The 17798-nt window shown below is 42.7% G+C and overlaps 3 protein-coding genes across 5 annotated transcripts in view; 2 read left to right on the top strand and 1 right to left on the bottom strand.

Annotated features, from left to right (window-relative positions):
- The first annotated feature begins 332 nt into the window (after positions 1-332).
- Positions 333-4042, top strand: nipa2 (NIPA magnesium transporter 2). 2 transcript variants are annotated; one of them, XM_084548286.1, is made up of 6 exons: positions 333-704; positions 1360-1590; positions 1995-2051; positions 2282-2372; positions 2492-2652; positions 2858-4042. In XM_084548286.1, the coding sequence occupies exons 2-6, from the start codon at positions 1452-1454 to the stop codon at positions 3514-3516; spliced, it is 1107 nt and encodes a 368-aa protein (XP_084404412.1). In that variant the 5' UTR covers positions 333-704; positions 1360-1451; the 3' UTR covers positions 3517-4042. The 2 variants fall into 2 exon arrangements, with proteins under 2 accessions (XP_084404412.1, XP_084404411.1); XM_084548285.1 differs by lacking the exon at positions 333-704 and adding an exon at positions 732-1260.
- cyfip1 (cytoplasmic FMR1 interacting protein 1) overlaps positions 3967-17798 on the bottom strand; it is a 32791-nt gene continuing 18959 nt past the window's right edge. For both annotated transcript variants that reach the window (XM_084548283.1, XM_084548284.1), the window contains exons 19-31: positions 17587-17663; positions 16925-17033; positions 16701-16820; positions 16316-16515; positions 15501-15588; positions 10644-10787; positions 10457-10547; positions 9117-9247; positions 8918-8990; positions 7225-7319; positions 6826-7064; positions 6586-6733; positions 3967-4632 (exon numbers count right to left, since the gene is read on the bottom strand). In XM_084548283.1, the coding sequence (XP_084404409.1) occupies positions 4468-4632; positions 6586-6733; positions 6826-7064; positions 7225-7319; positions 8918-8990; positions 9117-9247; positions 10457-10547; positions 10644-10787; positions 15501-15588; positions 16316-16515; positions 16701-16820; positions 16925-17033; positions 17587-17663 (1680 nt within the window). In that variant the 3' untranslated portion in view covers positions 3967-4467. The remainder of the gene's footprint in view (positions 4633-6585; positions 6734-6825; positions 7065-7224; positions 7320-8917; positions 8991-9116; positions 9248-10456; positions 10548-10643; positions 10788-15500; positions 15589-16315; positions 16516-16700; positions 16821-16924; positions 17034-17586; positions 17664-17798) is intronic.
- On the top strand, positions 13646-15484 carry fndc9 (fibronectin type III domain containing 9). Its single transcript, XM_084548290.1, has one exon. The coding sequence runs from the start codon at positions 14439-14441 to the stop codon at positions 15075-15077; it is 639 nt and encodes a 212-aa protein (XP_084404416.1). The 5' UTR covers positions 13646-14438; the 3' UTR covers positions 15078-15484.

Genomic DNA, 17798 nt, shown 5'->3' with positions numbered 1-17798 from the left:
ACTGAATTGCACTTCAGTACTTTATTCCACTATATTTATGTTACTGCAGCAGATTTCAAAACCGCATCATGACACAATAAATGGTGTAAAGGGCAATAAACTGATACAGTATGAGGAAAGTAACTATTAATAGGTCTGTTTCAGTCTGATACTAAATGTAAATGGTCCCATACATGTTAATGCATTAGTAATACTAATACAATATTATGTACAAATACGACACTGACAGAGCCATTGTTGGTGTGTAATGGATACTTTTATACATTAATAGTCTACATTTTCACTTTGGTATTTTTTATTATTATTATTATTATTATTTTTTCTAAATAGTGGCGTGGCTACTTTAAGTGAAACACCGGAGTAGTTCTCCTCCCCTCGTCGTGGTTAAGTGTAAAGTTTCCATTGAGTCGGTAACTGATCCGTGTGGTGCTGGAGTTCAGCCTGCGGAGGGCACACAGTCCAATGACCACTTCCCCCTGATAAGCAGAAGAAGAGCCTCGCAGTGCGGCAGTCGTCAAGCGGTCGGTGTTGGTGCTGGATGAACGTGGAGGGAGGGAGCACTATGTGATGGTTGTCCACAGAGTCAGGAAGCGGGCTAGTTACTAGCCACCCTCCGAGCTGCTGCTGCTGCTGCTGCTGCTACTGCTACTACTGCTGCTGCTACTTTCTTCATCTCGCTGGGCAAAGCAGCCATCTCCGAGCAGGTATGAAACTAACCTTACGACTCCTCCAACCTAGCACACCTTAGAGTCTCCGTTAACGCTAACGGACTTGGCTAGCCGACCAGCTAGCCGACGCGCTAATGTTAGCTAACGTGGCGAGCGAGGGGTGTGATTACCGGCAATTAAGCACTTTGAAACTACGTAAGTGTACTGCACGCCGCAACTGCTGTCCAGGTAGAACTCGGAACAGTTTACTGCCGAGTAATAAACTGGCAATTATCAAACCAACCACGTGAATAGACATAAACCTGAGGGCTACACCTAGCAGGCTCACATTAACCTCAATGGTGTGTCACTTCCTGAATTCCTGAGAAGTTATTTACATAGCAGGTGCTGCCTGTGTTGCACAATGCTTTTAAGTGACAGCAAAACCCAGATAACCGGTTAGTTGTTCAGTAGTCACTCCTTCCATACTGTGTTTGTATGGAGACCAGGCAGCAGTTAAAACTAGTCGGTCCTTAATGTGCTGATTCTCTCATGGATACTACCAACTCATCAAACGATGGTTTTCCGGTTTGTAAGGTCTCCTGTGGAAACGGTAGGTCCTTGTTGTTGTGATGATGGTGATGTTGTTGTTAAACACCCCACTCTCGTTTCACGGCAGCTTATGTTGTCTTTCCCCGTCCTCTGCTCTCAGGTGTCTGGGCTGACCACAACTGCACTGCTGGTCAGCGTCTCAGCTGTTTGGTCGTAAATGTGACAGACCACACCAACTCATCCAGCCTCAACATGGGTCAGGACAGGGGGAAGTATGACTTTTACATCGGCCTGGGATTGGCCATCAGCTCCAGCATCTTCATCGGGGGCAGTTTCATCCTCAAGAAGAAGGGACTTCTGAGGCTGGCTAAGAAGGGATCGATGCGGGCGGGTACTGACCTTTTCTGAGTTCTGTCTGATGCACATGGCAGCTTTTCTCAGGGGACTCGCTGTTCAACTGTCAGCCATGTTGAGGCACTCCTTGTTCTAACTGTGACATGCCGAAAGCCAGCTGAGACGTCAAACCAGTCCTGACGGCTCAACCTGCTTAGACCATTTCAGGCTTGTCTGGTTCTGCTCTCCTGATTAGTGTGTGTGTGTGTGTGTGTGTGTGTGAGAGTGTGTGAGTGTGTGTGAGATGTGTGTCCTTTTAACACCTAGCAATCATTGACTTCGACAGTTCCCTTGACTTTCAGCTCAAATCTGATGCAGCAGCATGACTTGTAGTTACATAATTCATAATTTGCTTACATGCAAGTGTCATTTAAATGACCTGATTCACCTTCTGTTTTTCAGGCCAGGGTGGTCATGCGTATCTAAAAGAATGGCTATGGTGGGCTGGTCTACTGTCAAGTAAGTGCTTACACTCTGTATTTAGTTTTTGTCCAGCTGTAACTCAGTTTTGATTCAGACGTTCAGATTTTTTCCAATCTCAAGCTTAGTTGGTGAAGTTGTTATTGTACTTAATATTGTTGCAACACTCTGTAAGCCTCAGACAGTATTGCTGTGTTTACATGTCTGCCTCCATTTCAGCATTTCTTCCGAATGTGGCAATTAACTCGGCGTGTCTTAACCTTTTACAGTGGGGGCTGGGGAAGCAGCCAACTTTGCAGCGTATGCCTTCGCTCCTGCGACACTGGTCACACCGCTGGGAGCCCTCAGCGTGCTCGTCAGGTACAGATGACTCATTGTGTGAACTGGACATTTGAACCATGTATAAATTGGCATTTTCCCCTTGTTTGCGATCGGATCTGTGGTGTCGAGTGACTGTCTGACCGTCGATGTTGTTGCAGTGCGGTGCTGTCGTCGTACTTCCTGACAGAGCGGTTAAACCTGCACGGGAAGCTCGGCTGCCTGCTCAGCATCCTGGGCTCCACCACCATGGTCATTCATGCGCCACAGGAGGAAGAGATCAGTAGCCTCGAGCATATGGCCAAGAAGCTGGTTGACCCAGGTACTTAAGAAATATTTCCTGTAACAAAATACCCTCTTACATTCACTTAATAATTAACATGTTATGTGATGATAATAAAAGTATTATTAGGGATAATGAAGATACTTTATATCAGTGTTCATCGCCCACCAGAATAGTGCTTATGATTCATGATTAAAGGCCAACAATGATCAAACTAAACACTCCTTGCCTTTCTCTTTCATAGGGTTTTTCGTCTTTGCCACTCTCGTCATCATCACGGCTCTCATCTTCATATTTGTTGTGGGTCCCCGTCACGGTCAGACCAATATCCTTGTCTACATCACCATCTGCTCAGTAATTGGGGCGCTATCGGTGTCCTGTGTCAAAGGACTGGGCATCGCCATCAAAGAAGCAATCGCTGGGAAGAACGTAGTGAGATACCCACTAGCCTGGATCTTGCTTTTGGGCCTGGTGGCCTGTGTGAGCACACAGATCAACTACTTGAACAAGGCTCTGGACATATTCAACACCTCCCTGGTGACTCCTATCTACTATGTGTTCTTCACCACGTCTGTGCTCACGTGCTCCGCCATCCTCTTCAAAGAGTGGGAGCACATGGGCGCGGACGACGTGATCGGTACCCTCAGTGGCTTCCTCACAATCATTGTGGGTATCTTCCTGCTCCACGCCTTTAAAGACGTTAGCGTTAGCTTGGCCACTCTCGCCGTGTCCATGAAGAAGGAAGAACGGGGTTCTCCTTCGGCCAACGGTGTGGCTTCCCACAGCAACTATGAACTGCTACATAATGAGACCACAGAGGACATGGAGGACAGAGAAATGGGTTTGCCTTTCGATAGCATCTCTAGAAGAAATGGAGCAATGACTTCCTCTTTGGATCATTAAGGAAGGTTTTTTTCAGCCCCAAGCTGACTCAGCCATGGTGTATGAAAACAATAAGACAATCAGCTGTGTGGGGAGAGTGACTTGGACAGACCAGTGGATTGTATTTAATGTTTAATTTGCCTTACTTTTCCCAGAATATGACATGGTCATATTCAGTTACAGTTTGAACTTAATTTCATTCCTCTGTAGCGGTGTAAATACGTTTTTTAAAGAGACGTTTTGTTATATGTACATGAATATTCATGCACTGACTTACTTTCTATAAATCAAAAAGATAAAGTTTTAATATATATATTCTATATGAGGTCCAGCTGACAATGACTACATTTGATAGGACATTCACTATAATTTGGATTTTCGTGATACTTGAAAGTAACAGTTTTTGTTGAGGGTCATTCTGAACTTTTATTTTGTAGTTTTTACATGAAAAGCTCTCGAGATGAACCAACAGATTTGTTACATATTTATTGAATTAAAATGATTAAAACATTTGAAACAAGGCACAGTGAATAAATGATTAACATGGTTATAAGCTTTGTTAATTTCCTTTAAAATGTTTAGCATGCATGTTCAACAGTGTAGAAAATACTAATTTACTTTCACCCTCACTTAAAATACGCTACTGTTCACCCTTAATACTCCACCACTGCAAACCCTTAAATACTTACCTGATAAAACACATCTCCTTTCCCTGATCTAAAGCTTTCTGCAAAGTATAAAACATAGAATAGTCAATCCAAAAAGGGGAAGTATCTATTCTTCTCTGATAAGGCACAAGTGAATACAAAAAAAATAATAATAATAACATTGTGACAAAAATGTGGCCCAACTTATAACATTTAATGGTCCGTTGCTAGTAAAGACCTAAAGGAAACAAGGGGTAATAGTTGTGGATAGTCTGGCAATGCTGACAGTGTTTGGAACTTGACGCTGGTCCGCAGCGGGAGCGCCTCAGCTGCTGGCCAGTGACTGGTGTATGGGTGGCTGGAAGCACCGGACGTGCTCCACCGGCATGTTCTCTCCGTCTCCAGACTTCATGTACTTGTTCAGGATGGCAAAGATCTCGTCGTTGAGGACTTGGAATTTGCGGATTCTGTCCACCATCTTCTTCAGGGGCTAAAAGGAAACCAAACACAAGAATGCAGTGAGTCTAGGGATTAAAGATTTAATATTTCGGTAGTTTAACAAGACATGTTAGACATTATACTGTGTGTGTGGGGGGTGGGTGTAATTTCATAGAGAAAGATGAATTACGTGTTTTGGTAAAACTTGTTGTCTTGCCAACAGTGAGATGATGTTAATGCCACTTTCATATTTGTAATCAAAATATAAAGGTACAGCCTATGAATGGTTAGCTCAGCCTTGGCAACAAGAAGGACTAGGCTCTGTTCAAAGTAAAATCCACCTGCCAGCTATTATAAAGCTCACTAATTAACATGCTCCTTTTAAACTCCTTTTTGAAATATAAGGTTATGGAGGACTATACACTGGTCAAACCATACTTTCCTTTTGTTGCCCCGATACATTTAATCTTCCTCCTTTTTAAAAACAATTTAAAGCAATTTTCTTAAGGTTGGAAATATTTTCACATTTATAACACAGTGAATCATGCTTCTGATATTTTTCCTGTGCCCTCTATCCCATTAGTGCCGTTCATACAATGTTCTGTACACCCTGAAGGGACCCCTGACTGTTTTCTTTTGCTGTGTTGGTGGATTTCTAACACTGTAAAGGCTTTTCAAAAATGCATAATTTAGTAATTAACCGAGTTTGACATAAATGAGTCGGTTATATAAGCTGCAGAATACATTTGGCATAGATCTGCGTCCTGCTTTGAATTGGCACCGGCACTCAAGAGATTATGTTGAGAGTATGTGATGACTAAACTACAGCAGAACAGAAGAAGACAGAAATGTGATGCACAGATGACTTAATGTTGCATGCTCCTGTTATTCTTGCAGTCACTGGAACGTATAACACACCGAAGAATGGATGTCTTGAATTGGATATAAACTCAGACTAATTAGAGTGTTTACAATTACCAGAACAATTCATCATCTCTGAGTCGAAACAGGTGAAAAACAACAGCTGCTAATAAATGTGTTTGGAGAGTAGCACTACAAAGTAGTAGCACTGCAAAAAAAACCTCTAAGTTAAAATAATGAGAAATACTGCTCATTTTGGTCACACTGGGGTTTAGTGAGTAAAATCTTGTACACAAAAAGACTAATGTCATGCTCTTCTTCTTCTTCTTCACAGTGAAATGATGTTTCCGTTTGGCAGATTACTGCCTCGCTTGGCCTCTTGTTTCTCGACAGTAAAGTAATGGGCAGTAAGACTGGACAGTGGCTCCATTCAGACTCGGCCGCTGCAACAGCAGTTTTATCTGTGCTTTCAGTCCAGATAAGAGTGAAGGTTAGTCTGGCAGACTGACAGTTCCCATCATATAGTATTATAGTGATATCCATACCTGCCAACATTTCACTCTCAGAATATCGAGGCCTTTTTTGTCAAATAAATAAATCCCAACAGTCCACCTGCACAGTAGCTGATATGTTTGGCTTTCATTTCATTTTCCCTCTCCTACTCCATATTAAAATCACACTGAAGGCAATATACTGGTGACTGGCAGATTTCTAAATGATTCAGTCCGACTCAGCTTAAATTTGCAGGTGTTTTGCACCCTTTTTTTAAATAACACAAACCTGCCCTGGCATTGTGACAACAGACACATTAACTAGTTCATTCGGCTTTCAGCTGATCTGCCAATTGGGGGTTAGATGCTTGCTCAGGGCACCTCAGCCATGGACACGGCGGGAGGTGTACCTGGGACCCCTCGGGCCCAAGCTGCGCCTCTAATCACTACTCCACAGCTCCCCACAAATTAAAATTAAAATTATTATTAGCTGTGAACTCAGTGGGTAAACATCTGGCAAGTTCTTCCTGTGTTTCTGAACAGTATTACTGGTTATATTATATATTGACAGAGACAAAGTCCCCACAGACACATTCTGTCTATATTAAGTTTGTCATTTATTTGACAGTTTACCATTTGTCCCTCCAACTCACCACACTCTTGATGACCTCATCCTTGCCATCGTGCTTCTGCACCTTGAGCAGGTGATAGCTGAAGTCGAGGATGTCGAAGCGTCTCTGTTGTCCCAGGAGGGCAATGATCATGCAGCCCGCCCAGTGGAGGCCATCTCCAAAGCACTGCCTGGAGAACAGGGATGAGGTACATGAGCATAAACGTGGGAGTTTAAATGTCACTCAGTGAGAGGTTACGGATGTGTGTGCCGCTGCACTCACTCCACTGTGAACTCGTGGGCTCCCACGGGGATGCAGTACACAAACTGCATGGCACTCCAGAGGCGGTGGAACTCCACGCACTCGTCCACATGCATCACGCCGTTGCTGGGCAGCGGCCCACGCCAGATGGCGTCGTCCAAGAAGCCTCGCACGCGCGTGAGGATGACCTCGAACATGGACAAACCGCAGCACAGTCTCTCTTTGGTCAGAAGGTCGCCCTCACGAGCAATGGCTATTTGCTGAAAGAGAAGTGGGACAATAGACACATAGGAGGACTAAGGTCACATAAAATCGATATTCACATAACTTGGTCAATGGCTTTCATTCAGAGCAGGCTATAACAATGCTGTGAATGCAGTAATGACAACTTCCCATCTTGGCTTCTCAGACTGGTCCTACCTGTGGAGTGCCAAGGCGCTCTATCAGGGGAACCATATGCAGAGCTGTGTATTTGGCTTCCAAGCGCTTCATCTTGGCATCCAGGCGTTCCCCCTCTTCACAGAGAGAAAAAGACAAGCATAAGTTGTGGTATTATATGCTTAACTTTCTGTCAAACAAATGCCACAAGCAAACAATCAGCTGATCCATTTATAAATATTGTGTAGCCATAACGGTCACAGACGCTACAGCACCAAACAAATACATGACTGCTGCTTGATTTTAATGTTTGGTAAAAACTACACTGCACACATGAAGAAATTCTTTTAACATTTTCTAAAAAGAAAGTAGACCGCATGTATCCCACTTTAACAGTTTGGTTAAATAATATTCAAAAGAAGCTGGGCGCCGTCTCTCAGAGTCTTTCCCAAGGGTGAGGGTAAAAACTGAACAAGAGACTGACAGGCCAAGAGGTTCAACGCAGAGCCTGCCAGGCAAAGCTTTCAAGTCAATCAGTGTTCCAGCTCTAACCTGTAATCATGAGCTTTGAGCAGTAATGGAAAGAAGGAGGTTTGTGAATACAAGAGGCTGAAATGAGCTTCTCCTAGAGCAGTGGTTCTGGTGATGTACCTCTTAATCAGAGAAAAGCAGCGTAAGTATCAAGTAGCATCAGTGTGTGATTAAGTTTTTCCATAACTTTCTTGACAATATCCATTCCCATTTGATCAACTCTGACAAAGGCAGCATGGTGTCCAGCATGGTGTCCGCTAGCACAACAGCGGCAGGAAGGAGCAGGTCCTCATACACGGTGAATGGTTTATTGGCTTTAGCTACGAGCAAAGACACCGCATAAAGAGGCCTCCAGGGCTTTGGCTGATCATGTGGCGGCTTTCCGCATCTTGTCTTGAGATGATATGAATTCTGAAAGTTTCCTCTTAAAAAAAAATATCTCAGGTTTCTTACTGTGTTGGCTTATTTCCCCCCGCAGAGAAAACACAATGGAATGGGCGGGTTGCAGCTCGTAGACGTAAATCCCACCAAAACATATTCCTATGTATACTGCCAGAATTTGCCGGTTCTGGCTTCACCTTCTTTGGCACTTCTGCTTCCATGTTTTCATCAGCATTGCCGCTACGCTTTAACCACGACTCCATTGTTTTAGTTCTCAAGGTAGCGGTGATTAACAGGTGATGCCCATTGGCCACATGGAATGTACCAGGTTGGGTCAAACCATCCTGGTATGAGGGACACGGGGTTTTTTTGAGCATAATAAAATTTAATACTACTACTGAAAATAAATTAAATAACCATTTTAAGAGTTTTTTTTAATTGATCAGGGTCAGGCTTCGTACCTCTGATGCCACTGATTTATTCATTTTTTTCTTCCTTTATAAAACCAGTTCAGCAGTGGAATAGTGAGCAGAACATTTGGATTTCACAACACACACACTGCATCATTATTATTTTGTGTTTTGTGCCACAAACCACAGTGGAGTGTAAGTACAAAGCACGCCACGAAAACGGATTTCTAAGGCCCATTGTTGATTTTCTTGCGCATTTTCAAAATACACTGTGACTTTCACACCTTTGAATGTGGCTGTTTCAAACGGAGATGAACACATGTGCCAACTGACATGTACAGACAACACCAGCTATTTTAAGCATTTTGTCCTCTCACTCAAAGAAACCACTCCTTTATGTTCAATGTATCTACCTTTGACATGGACTCTGGGCAGAATGTTCTGGAAAGGTGCAGCATGCAGCAAATCACAAACTTCTTCCTGCGACTAGAAAAAAAAAAAAAAGAAATGCAGCAAAAATTAAAAAAACACTGCTAAGTGCATAAAAAGGCATCCTTTTTGCACTACTTGCTAAATAAAGCCATATTTTCCTGATCTTGTATTGATCCCTACCAGACTTTGTTCGCTCAGCAGGCAGAACAGAAGAGCATTGCCCACTTCCCTCAGGTTCTGGAAACACACCGTCTTCAGCTCAGCGTACTCAACGATGTCCTTCAGCTGGTGGTGAAAGAACTCCAGGATCCCTAGAAAGAAATTCAGACATTCTGTAACATCTGTCACATTATGTTTAACAGCCCTCAAACATTCATCCCAACGTGATGCGAACTTACTCAGATATCTAAGGAAGATTGTGTAATTCCTTCCTAACTCTATTCTCCGGCATGTTGTCTTGTTTAATGTAGATTTGATGGAAATTTAGATGCACAATTTGGCTCTTTGGACAAAACTGCTCCTGACACACTCACAGAATCCAAGGGATTTCAGTATGATCACTTGGTTTCTGTTTCAGACTGTGATCTCTGCAGCATGACGTAAAACAAGCATTACCATCTGGTGATGGAGTGCTTTAACCAACCGGTCAAAGTTGCAGTTTACAAGGTCACAGTGAAGTTGAACCGAGTATAAAATGGCATCACTTCATTTTATCCTATTAAGCTGGCTGCCAGGGCTTCAGGCCGATTTAACCCAAATTCACCCCTCCCAACAACTGAGGAAGAAATCCGGCCTGGCCCAAATTATCTGGTAGTGTTGTGTGTGTTTACAGATCCACTCTTAAATCTTCCCAACTGCTCACAGATTTATCCCGCCCATCCAGATTAATATAGAACATGTTTTATATAAAGGATTTAGATTCTGGATGATTACGTCAGTGCTCTGACAATAACCAATTAGAGTGTACAAGGACACGGAGCAGCTGGCTGTCTTGTCAAGCAATGGTTGAGCCTTATGTGAGCTAGAATACTACCGCTTCCCTGTTGGATCACGTGAGGTGATGCATTCAATGTCTGATCTAGCAAAATAAGTATAGTATGTGTTGTGCTACTATTTTAAAATCATTTAGTGTGTTCCACTTTTAAAGTAGAGAGGACATATCTATGAAAAGTGTGTGGAACCTAGTTTGAAAATTGGGCAGGATCTTAAAACTCCTCTAGCCTGAGGTCAGCATTAGACATATGTGTGAAATGTTATTATATAGATAATTAGCATGTGAATATCTGTATTGTGGACACAAATGTATCTTGTGAGGTCACAATCTTTGATAACTCAAATCTAATCAGCTCATCCTTGAGTCAGCAAATACACTGTAGGTGTCAAATTTGAAGAAACGTCCTCACGACATTCCTGAGATATTGTGTTGATGAGAATGTGATAGACAAATGTGCACAAATCCTTTCTTTTCTCTGGTCTGGATTTTGCACTGGGACAATTTCCCAGTATATAGTTTCACCTACCTGGAGAGCCATACTCATGACGTGGAAGTCTGCAAATCTTGGGCATCACCTCCATCAGGGTCTTCACATACTGCATGATGGTGCCCTGAAGCTATAAGAGAAGGGCATTAGCAAACCCCTCACAGTGGCGTCTTCCATCTCTAACCAGACGCCTCTACGTAGCAGCACTGCTTGCCGTCATACTCACCAGGCTTTTGACGACCTTCAGCAGTTCTTCCATCACAACAGCGATGCCCTGGTAGCCTAGCAGTCTGCACATGACCTTAATGTGCGGGGGCCCCACAAAGTTCCTGTAGGAGCTATATATGCTGCTGTACGCCAGGTTTAGGGTCTAAGTGCAGAGAAAAGACAACAGACACAGAGAAAAAATTCAGCAGTTGAATAAGCATTGAATTATTTCACCATACAGAATGAATAACTGAGGAAGGATTAACAATGGCATACTAATTATTTTTTTTTCTATTAAACCCACTACTCGCTAGCCACCACGGCTGTTATTATTAACAAACTAGCAGTGATGGGTACATTTGACTCCCGTGGGTGCATTAGCAGCTACAGCAGAGACACTGACTGATAACATTTCCACAGAACAGCATATGCTTGGAAAATATGTAAAACAGAAAACAAAAACCTTCAGCCTAACAGCCATTAGTACTCCCTAGGGAGTACAATGTTCATAACACCACATTTAACAACCCAGACCACAATAAATAATTAGTCATGATATGGACTCTGTGAGGCTGTACTCAATTACAGCAGAGCTTCCAGTTAAAGGCTGCTGCCAGCATGCTAACATACACCGATCAGGTATAACATTATGACCACTGACAGGAGAAGTAAATAACATTGACCATCTTGTCACAATTCAAAGTTCTGCTGGGAATCATTTGGACCTGGCATTAGTGTGAATGTTACTCAGACATGTAGCACCCACCTACACCAGACCTGGCACCCCCACCCCATAGTAATGACACTCCTTGATGGCAGCAGCCATCCCCAGCAGGATGCAGTCTGACACAGGCACATACACAAAAATAGTTTAGGAATAACTAAAGAAAAACATGAACTACAGTACCTAGCACAAGGTGTTGACCTGGCCTCTAAATTCACTAGATCCCAACTGATCAAGTATCTGTGGGATGCACTGGAACAAGCCTGATCCACAGAGGCCCCTCCCCTCGACCCACGGGACCCAAAGGCCCCTATTAACAACATTCTGTTGCCAGACACCACAGGACACCCTCAGAAGGCCCATGTCCATTCTCTGATGAGTCACAACTGTTTTGGAGGCGCAAGGGAGACCTACACCGTATTAGGAAGGTGGTCATAATGTTATGCTTGATCGGTGACCTTCCTTACAAGGGCTACCACGTCCAACAAATTGACATAGCATGTCAGTATGCAAACTAAACTAAACCCAAAGTAAAGAAGAGTCTGATAAGAATGTTTTTCAAGCGCTTGGTCATAAACCCAAAGTTTATGGTGTGAAATGATTTCAACTCGTGATGGCGCTACAAAAAGTCTTGGACTGACCAGTGTCAGTGGGATTCATTGTCTGGTGACGATGAACAGTGCAAAGTTTCATGACAGTCCCCTCATTTCATTGCTCAGAAAAAATATATATAAAGTAATAATTGTATTCATTTAGCTATCAGGGCTAAAACATGGTTCATCTCCTAAGGGGCATGAATGTGCTTAGGAAATTTTAATGTGCCTGCTAGACTATGAGACATCTTGTGTGCAGATTTTGGCCTGGGGGCAGTGCAGAAGGGAGGCTCTATTGTTAAAGGGGCAGACTGTTCAGATTTTGATTTTTTTTTTTTGTGGAAATGGAATAAACACTATGCTCAACATGAGCATCACAGCGGCATTAAGGTCGTCCTCTGGGGACCACAAATAGCTACAGTAAATATCACAATAATCTGTCCAACAGTTGTTGTGGGACTTTACCAGGAAACAAACAGTTGGACAGACGGATCAACCAACTGAACCACACTTCCGCTCCTCCCCAACCCCCACCCCTAGATATTCAAGATACCAAGGCATGGAACAGAGTGCTGCTCAGGAGGAGATGAATGATAATATCACTCAGTGGGGCCGGACCAGTAACACAATAGCATATTAACCTATAAATAATGACAACTTCAAACGTTTCCCTTTGTTTTAGTGCAAAGAAGAACAAGTACGTTATGAAAATGTACTGTACTGTACTATTACAAAACATGTAATGAGCAACAGGACATTTCTTAAGAATAAGAAGTGCAATTTCTGTTTAGCTCTAGGTCTAGGTCTCTTACTAAAACAGTGTAGACCCTAGGAATAACAGATACTTTTATTGAAAAATTGCAGGTAATATCTTCAATGTAATTTTGCACTTTACAAAATTCATCCCGCGGGCCAGATTGGACCATTTGGCATGTCGGTTTTGGCCCCCGGGCCGTATGTTTGACAGCCCTGCTCTAGATGAACTAGCAGGGGAAAAACTGAGAAGGGAAACTGAGGCAGCAAAATGTACAACCATGTACAAGTAACATCCACTTTGGATGCACCATGCAACACTTTGTTAACATCCACCGTAGGTGTTTTTGACTCTCTCTCCCCTGTTGGCAGAGAGGTGAAGCTGCTGCTGCTGCTGCTGCTCTAATCCACAGCAGCAGTCCCTCTAGTGTGGCAGCACTGGAGATAAAGCGATCGCTGCTTCAGTCCTGAGGTTGGAAACCTACACAGCAGCATCAGAGCTCCTGATAGAGTGACAGTGGAATAAGTGTTATTATGATTTTACAGCAGCAGCAGCAGCATAAACAGGATAATCTGAACAAACACAACACAGACTCAACACATGCTGGTAAGTCTCCTTATTATTCCATTTTCTGCTCCAAATCGGATGGACCACTTACGACTTCCATGCCATATAGACAACTAGGTGCTGTATGTTGCTGGGTTACAGGCAGTGCAACAAAAATATGTGGGGAAGGATGCATTAACAGAAAAATACGGTGACTTGTGGTATAAAGAGTCAGATGTGAGCCTGCTTCTTTGAACTATTAAATAATAAAGTAATATACTGGAAATGACTTCAGACCTAGATTTTTTTTGTGAATTAGCTGTGTGTGAAAATGCTACAGCTTTAGAACTTTATTTAGGAAAGCTCAATGAATAGTATAGAGTATATACAGTACACACATATATATGTGTATAAAAAAATATGCACTTTGAATCTGGCTTGTTCCCAATAGGCACCACACCCATGCAACAAAAAAACAACACTTAGGCTAAAATTTGGGCTTTTCTCAAAGTTGCACTTTTAACTACAGCATTATTAATGAAAACAGTCTCATCAGAAATCATTGTGCATTATGTAATTTGCTAAATATCTCTACTCCTACCACTGCACATTGTCCCAGAAAATCATACAAACATTGGTTATTATGTGTTTTCTTTCCTCAAAGTCAATGATGCTTAAGCAGTCAGAGAATCAGAGTTAAAACTAGAGTTCAGATAATCCATAATCTAGCAAGTGTGTAGATGTGCATCATAGAAAAGGTCCCCTCCATATATGTGTGCATAGGATTGTGGGTGCTTTAAGGACCCCAAGAATACACATGGGTCCTTGGCAGAATTGGAAAGATTTCATAACATATCATCCTCAAAAATAGTCAATAAGGATCCTTCCTCAACTTTGGAAACACAGTTTGTTTGTTTTTTTACTTTCCTTGCTTTGTATATGAGAGAGGAACAGCTGGTGCTGAAATCAAACGAAAAAAAACACATCTGCTCTTTCCATCCATATTTCCATAATTGGATGACAATAAGGCTGTGGCATACATTATATACCAGAGACATCTAAATTAAGCTGTCAGTGTCTTATTCTGCGTTGTATCATCTCTATATTTCAGACCAGTTTTACTTTGTGGTAATACAACAACTTCAATAACTGAGGAGGCAATTCACCAACATTGACTCGGCTCACCAGCTCTTCATAATGGGGATCGCAGTCTACAATATCTCCTCCACCTCAGCCAGAGTGAGTTGGCCGCCGTCCCCCACCTGCCGGGACACCTTCTACAGCGTCATGTACGACCCCAACTGGAACAGCCTCCTTATGGGCTACAAGCGCAAAAGTTTCATGCACGAGGAACGCATCCCCGTCAGTCAGACCAGCACACACCTGGCCAACCTCCTCCCCCAGACCGCCTACTTCTTGTGTGTGACATGTCAGGCCGCCAATCCGGTGCGGGACCAGTGCCAAGTGTTCAGCACGCTGAGCGAGAGCGGCGAAGGTCACGACAGGGCTGGCTGGGAGCTCGCTATGGGCGTCTGGCTGACCTGCTGCATCTTGCTCCTGGTCATCGCCGCCATCCTGTTGTGGGGATGTCTTCACACCATCTGCTCCATCCCCGGTCAGGCCGCAGACGGCTGCACGGTGGTGACCAACTCATCCCACCATGACATGTCTGGATCTGGGTGCCTTTACACTCCCAGGAGCAGCAGCCTGGATAGCTCCACACATGCCTCCATCATTCAATCCCCCCTGATCTCAGCGCAGCCCACCGGCCACATAATTACCCAAGACCACGAGCTGAGGACACTGGCTAAACTGTCTGGCAGCAAGCCATCGTGAATCAACTGGATTAAGGTCATGGCAGCATTGTTCTGCTCGGACTGAATTGTCATGAGTATATTTATCCACCGATGAAATCCTATTTGTGTTTAGGATAATATGTGTTTTCAGAGGAACCATTTTAAAATGAACATTTATCTACAAAGTTTTAAACAACAAATGAAACGTGAAAAGTGAAAAATATCCCAGCAATATAATTGAATATGAAAATTCAGTTGTAAAAAAAGAATTGCAGACTTTTCATCTTTGTGTTCTTGTGATATACGTTTAGATTTTTACATACAAACATTTACATTTTTTACATAGGTCCTGCAATTATGTAGTGACGTTTGTCTTCATTATGTGCTCTTACACAGTGTGAGGTCAATAAAAAGGAAAAAAAAGAAAAAAGAAAGGTCTTTAAAAACAACATAATGTACTGACCTTGGACCCATACAGATACTGGGGCTGAGCGTTGGGTGGTTTATCCCTCTGGAACTCCTGAGAGAAGGGCAGGATGGTGCGCACAAACCTGAAACCACAGACAGGAAATCAGGATATAACGCAAACAATGAGGGAGGACACGTTCATGGGCTCCTTAACCTTGGTAACCTTTCAGCAGAGTTGTGTTTCTTTAAGATACACGTAGGAAAATAAAATAGAAATAAACCAGACATTGAACATTTATGGCTTATGCAACAACAAAGAACATGTCCATTCGCTGATGAGTCACAACTGTTTTGGAGGCACAAGGTAGACCTACACAATGTTAGGAACGTGGTTTTAATGTTGTGGCTGATCGGTGTATATAACTATATACATGAGCACATATTAACCTACAATAATCACGACTTTAAAAACAAGAATTATTAGGTGGCAGATCTGCTCTGCTGGTAGTCCAGATTTGTTTCTGTTGAGGTATTTCCATGTATTTGCATTTACACTTCACATTTGCAAATATTTGTTTAAAACCGGATTGAGCGATTTCAACCTTTCAGTGATCTTTGCCGTGTTTTCATTTTCAAATGTCTTGATTGTCTGATGACGAGTATGTGATTTACTGATGACGTTGTCGCTGTGTGCCTCTGTTGTCCCATGTAATTAATACTTGAAACAGCCACTATGTGCCCATCAAGCAAGATTACAGATGAATTCTTGTTTTTGTGTCAAAATGAATTGACGAATTAGTTAACAGAGCTACACTAAACCCCACAGGACACACTGCTCTCTAACACATGAAGTACCCCCAGCTAACGCACCTGTTGGTCGAACCGTTGTAGCAATAGTTGGGCAGGAAGTCGTAGTTGAGCTCCCAGAAGACGTGCAGCGTTATGCGGCCGTAGGGAGCCGACACATTGTGGTTAGCCTCGCGGAACATGGCGTCCAAGCTGTCCAGAGTCAAAAACTTACTGAGGAGCTTGTGCGTCATGCGGTTGATATCCAGAAGACCCTCCAGTTCCTTTAACCAAGTAATGCACAGAAAAAAAGTTCACGACTGTACACCCACGCATGTCTCAGTCCAAGGACAAACTTTAGATCCTCCACATACACAGAAACACTTCACTATCTATTGATGCATTTACAGATACAAAAAGGTTATGTAAACAGCTGTGTGGTTGATAAACTCTGAACAGAATGACATACCATGATGGAGGTGAGGTCCTCACTCTCAAAGCGATTAATGGCCAGCTCTAGAGATTTGTACAGGGCAGCTGAGATCCTCTGAGTGATGAGCCTGTTCAGATCAATGGAGCGGCCTAGGAGCTGAAGTTCGTATCCAGTTAATAAGAGAAACACAGCATGAAGGCAAAATAATGAAGGTGGCAGGATGGAAAGATCAAAACGCAGGACCGGAACGGTGCGTATACCTGGACGTGGCGTTGCTTCAGCAGGGTCTCGTAGCGGTTGGAGGAAGGCCAGGGAATGTTGGCCCCTTGGTTCTTGCAGTCAGTTCGCAAACGCTTGTCAAGCAGAAGACTGAGGGATTCAATTTAACAGACACAGAGTCAAGGTACTTGTATAAGTGAGAATCTGGATTGAGGTGCATAACAACAAGAGGTAATCAACCTTTTATTGCCAGACATGTCCTCACGTCCCTGTCAGATTAACTCATTGACTCTGAAGGGGTAGTGAGGTAACAGATTTGAAGGGGTTTAAATTCTTTAAAGTCTTTAACATTTAGCCAGTTATTTTTAACAGCTGCTCTGTTGCTGTATTATTTATTGACCTTACTATTTCTACTGCTCTTGTTTGGTAACTAGTTTTCATTCACTCTTCATAGCAACAAGTGGGAGGTGCAGTAGCCCTCAGTAGCTGGCATCTTACAGGTTTATGAGACGATCAATTTATTCATTTAGACAATTAAATCTGGAGGCTTATTTTTCACTGAAACACAGACATGTTGATAAACTTCTTAAACGTTTAAATTTTAAGAATTACTCATGGCTGGGAATCAATGCATTACAACACAGAAAAACTCAAAACGTCTTTATTTATGGGACACTATGAAAAGGGAAAAAGAGTCGCCTACCTTCCAGCTAGAATCTTGTAGTAGCCAAATATCTGATCAGCCAGCTTGTAGACAAACTGATCGAAGCACAAGTTGACCTGAAATAACAACAGAAGTTTAAATGCAAGTTTACAATTTAGAAAACAATCTGTTTGAACCATCTCAACAATAAAAAGTGCCATAAAAACACTTTTAGTTAAATCATTCATAATAGTACAGTAACACAGATGTTA

The sequence above is a fragment of the Chelon labrosus genome (genome assembly GCF_963514085.1).
Source record: "Chelon labrosus genome assembly, chromosome: 7".
Taxonomy (NCBI): domain Eukaryota; kingdom Metazoa; phylum Chordata; class Actinopteri; order Mugiliformes; family Mugilidae; genus Chelon; species Chelon labrosus.
The sequence above is the reverse complement of the archived record's forward strand: the minus strand, read 5'-3'. Positions and strand labels throughout refer to the sequence as shown.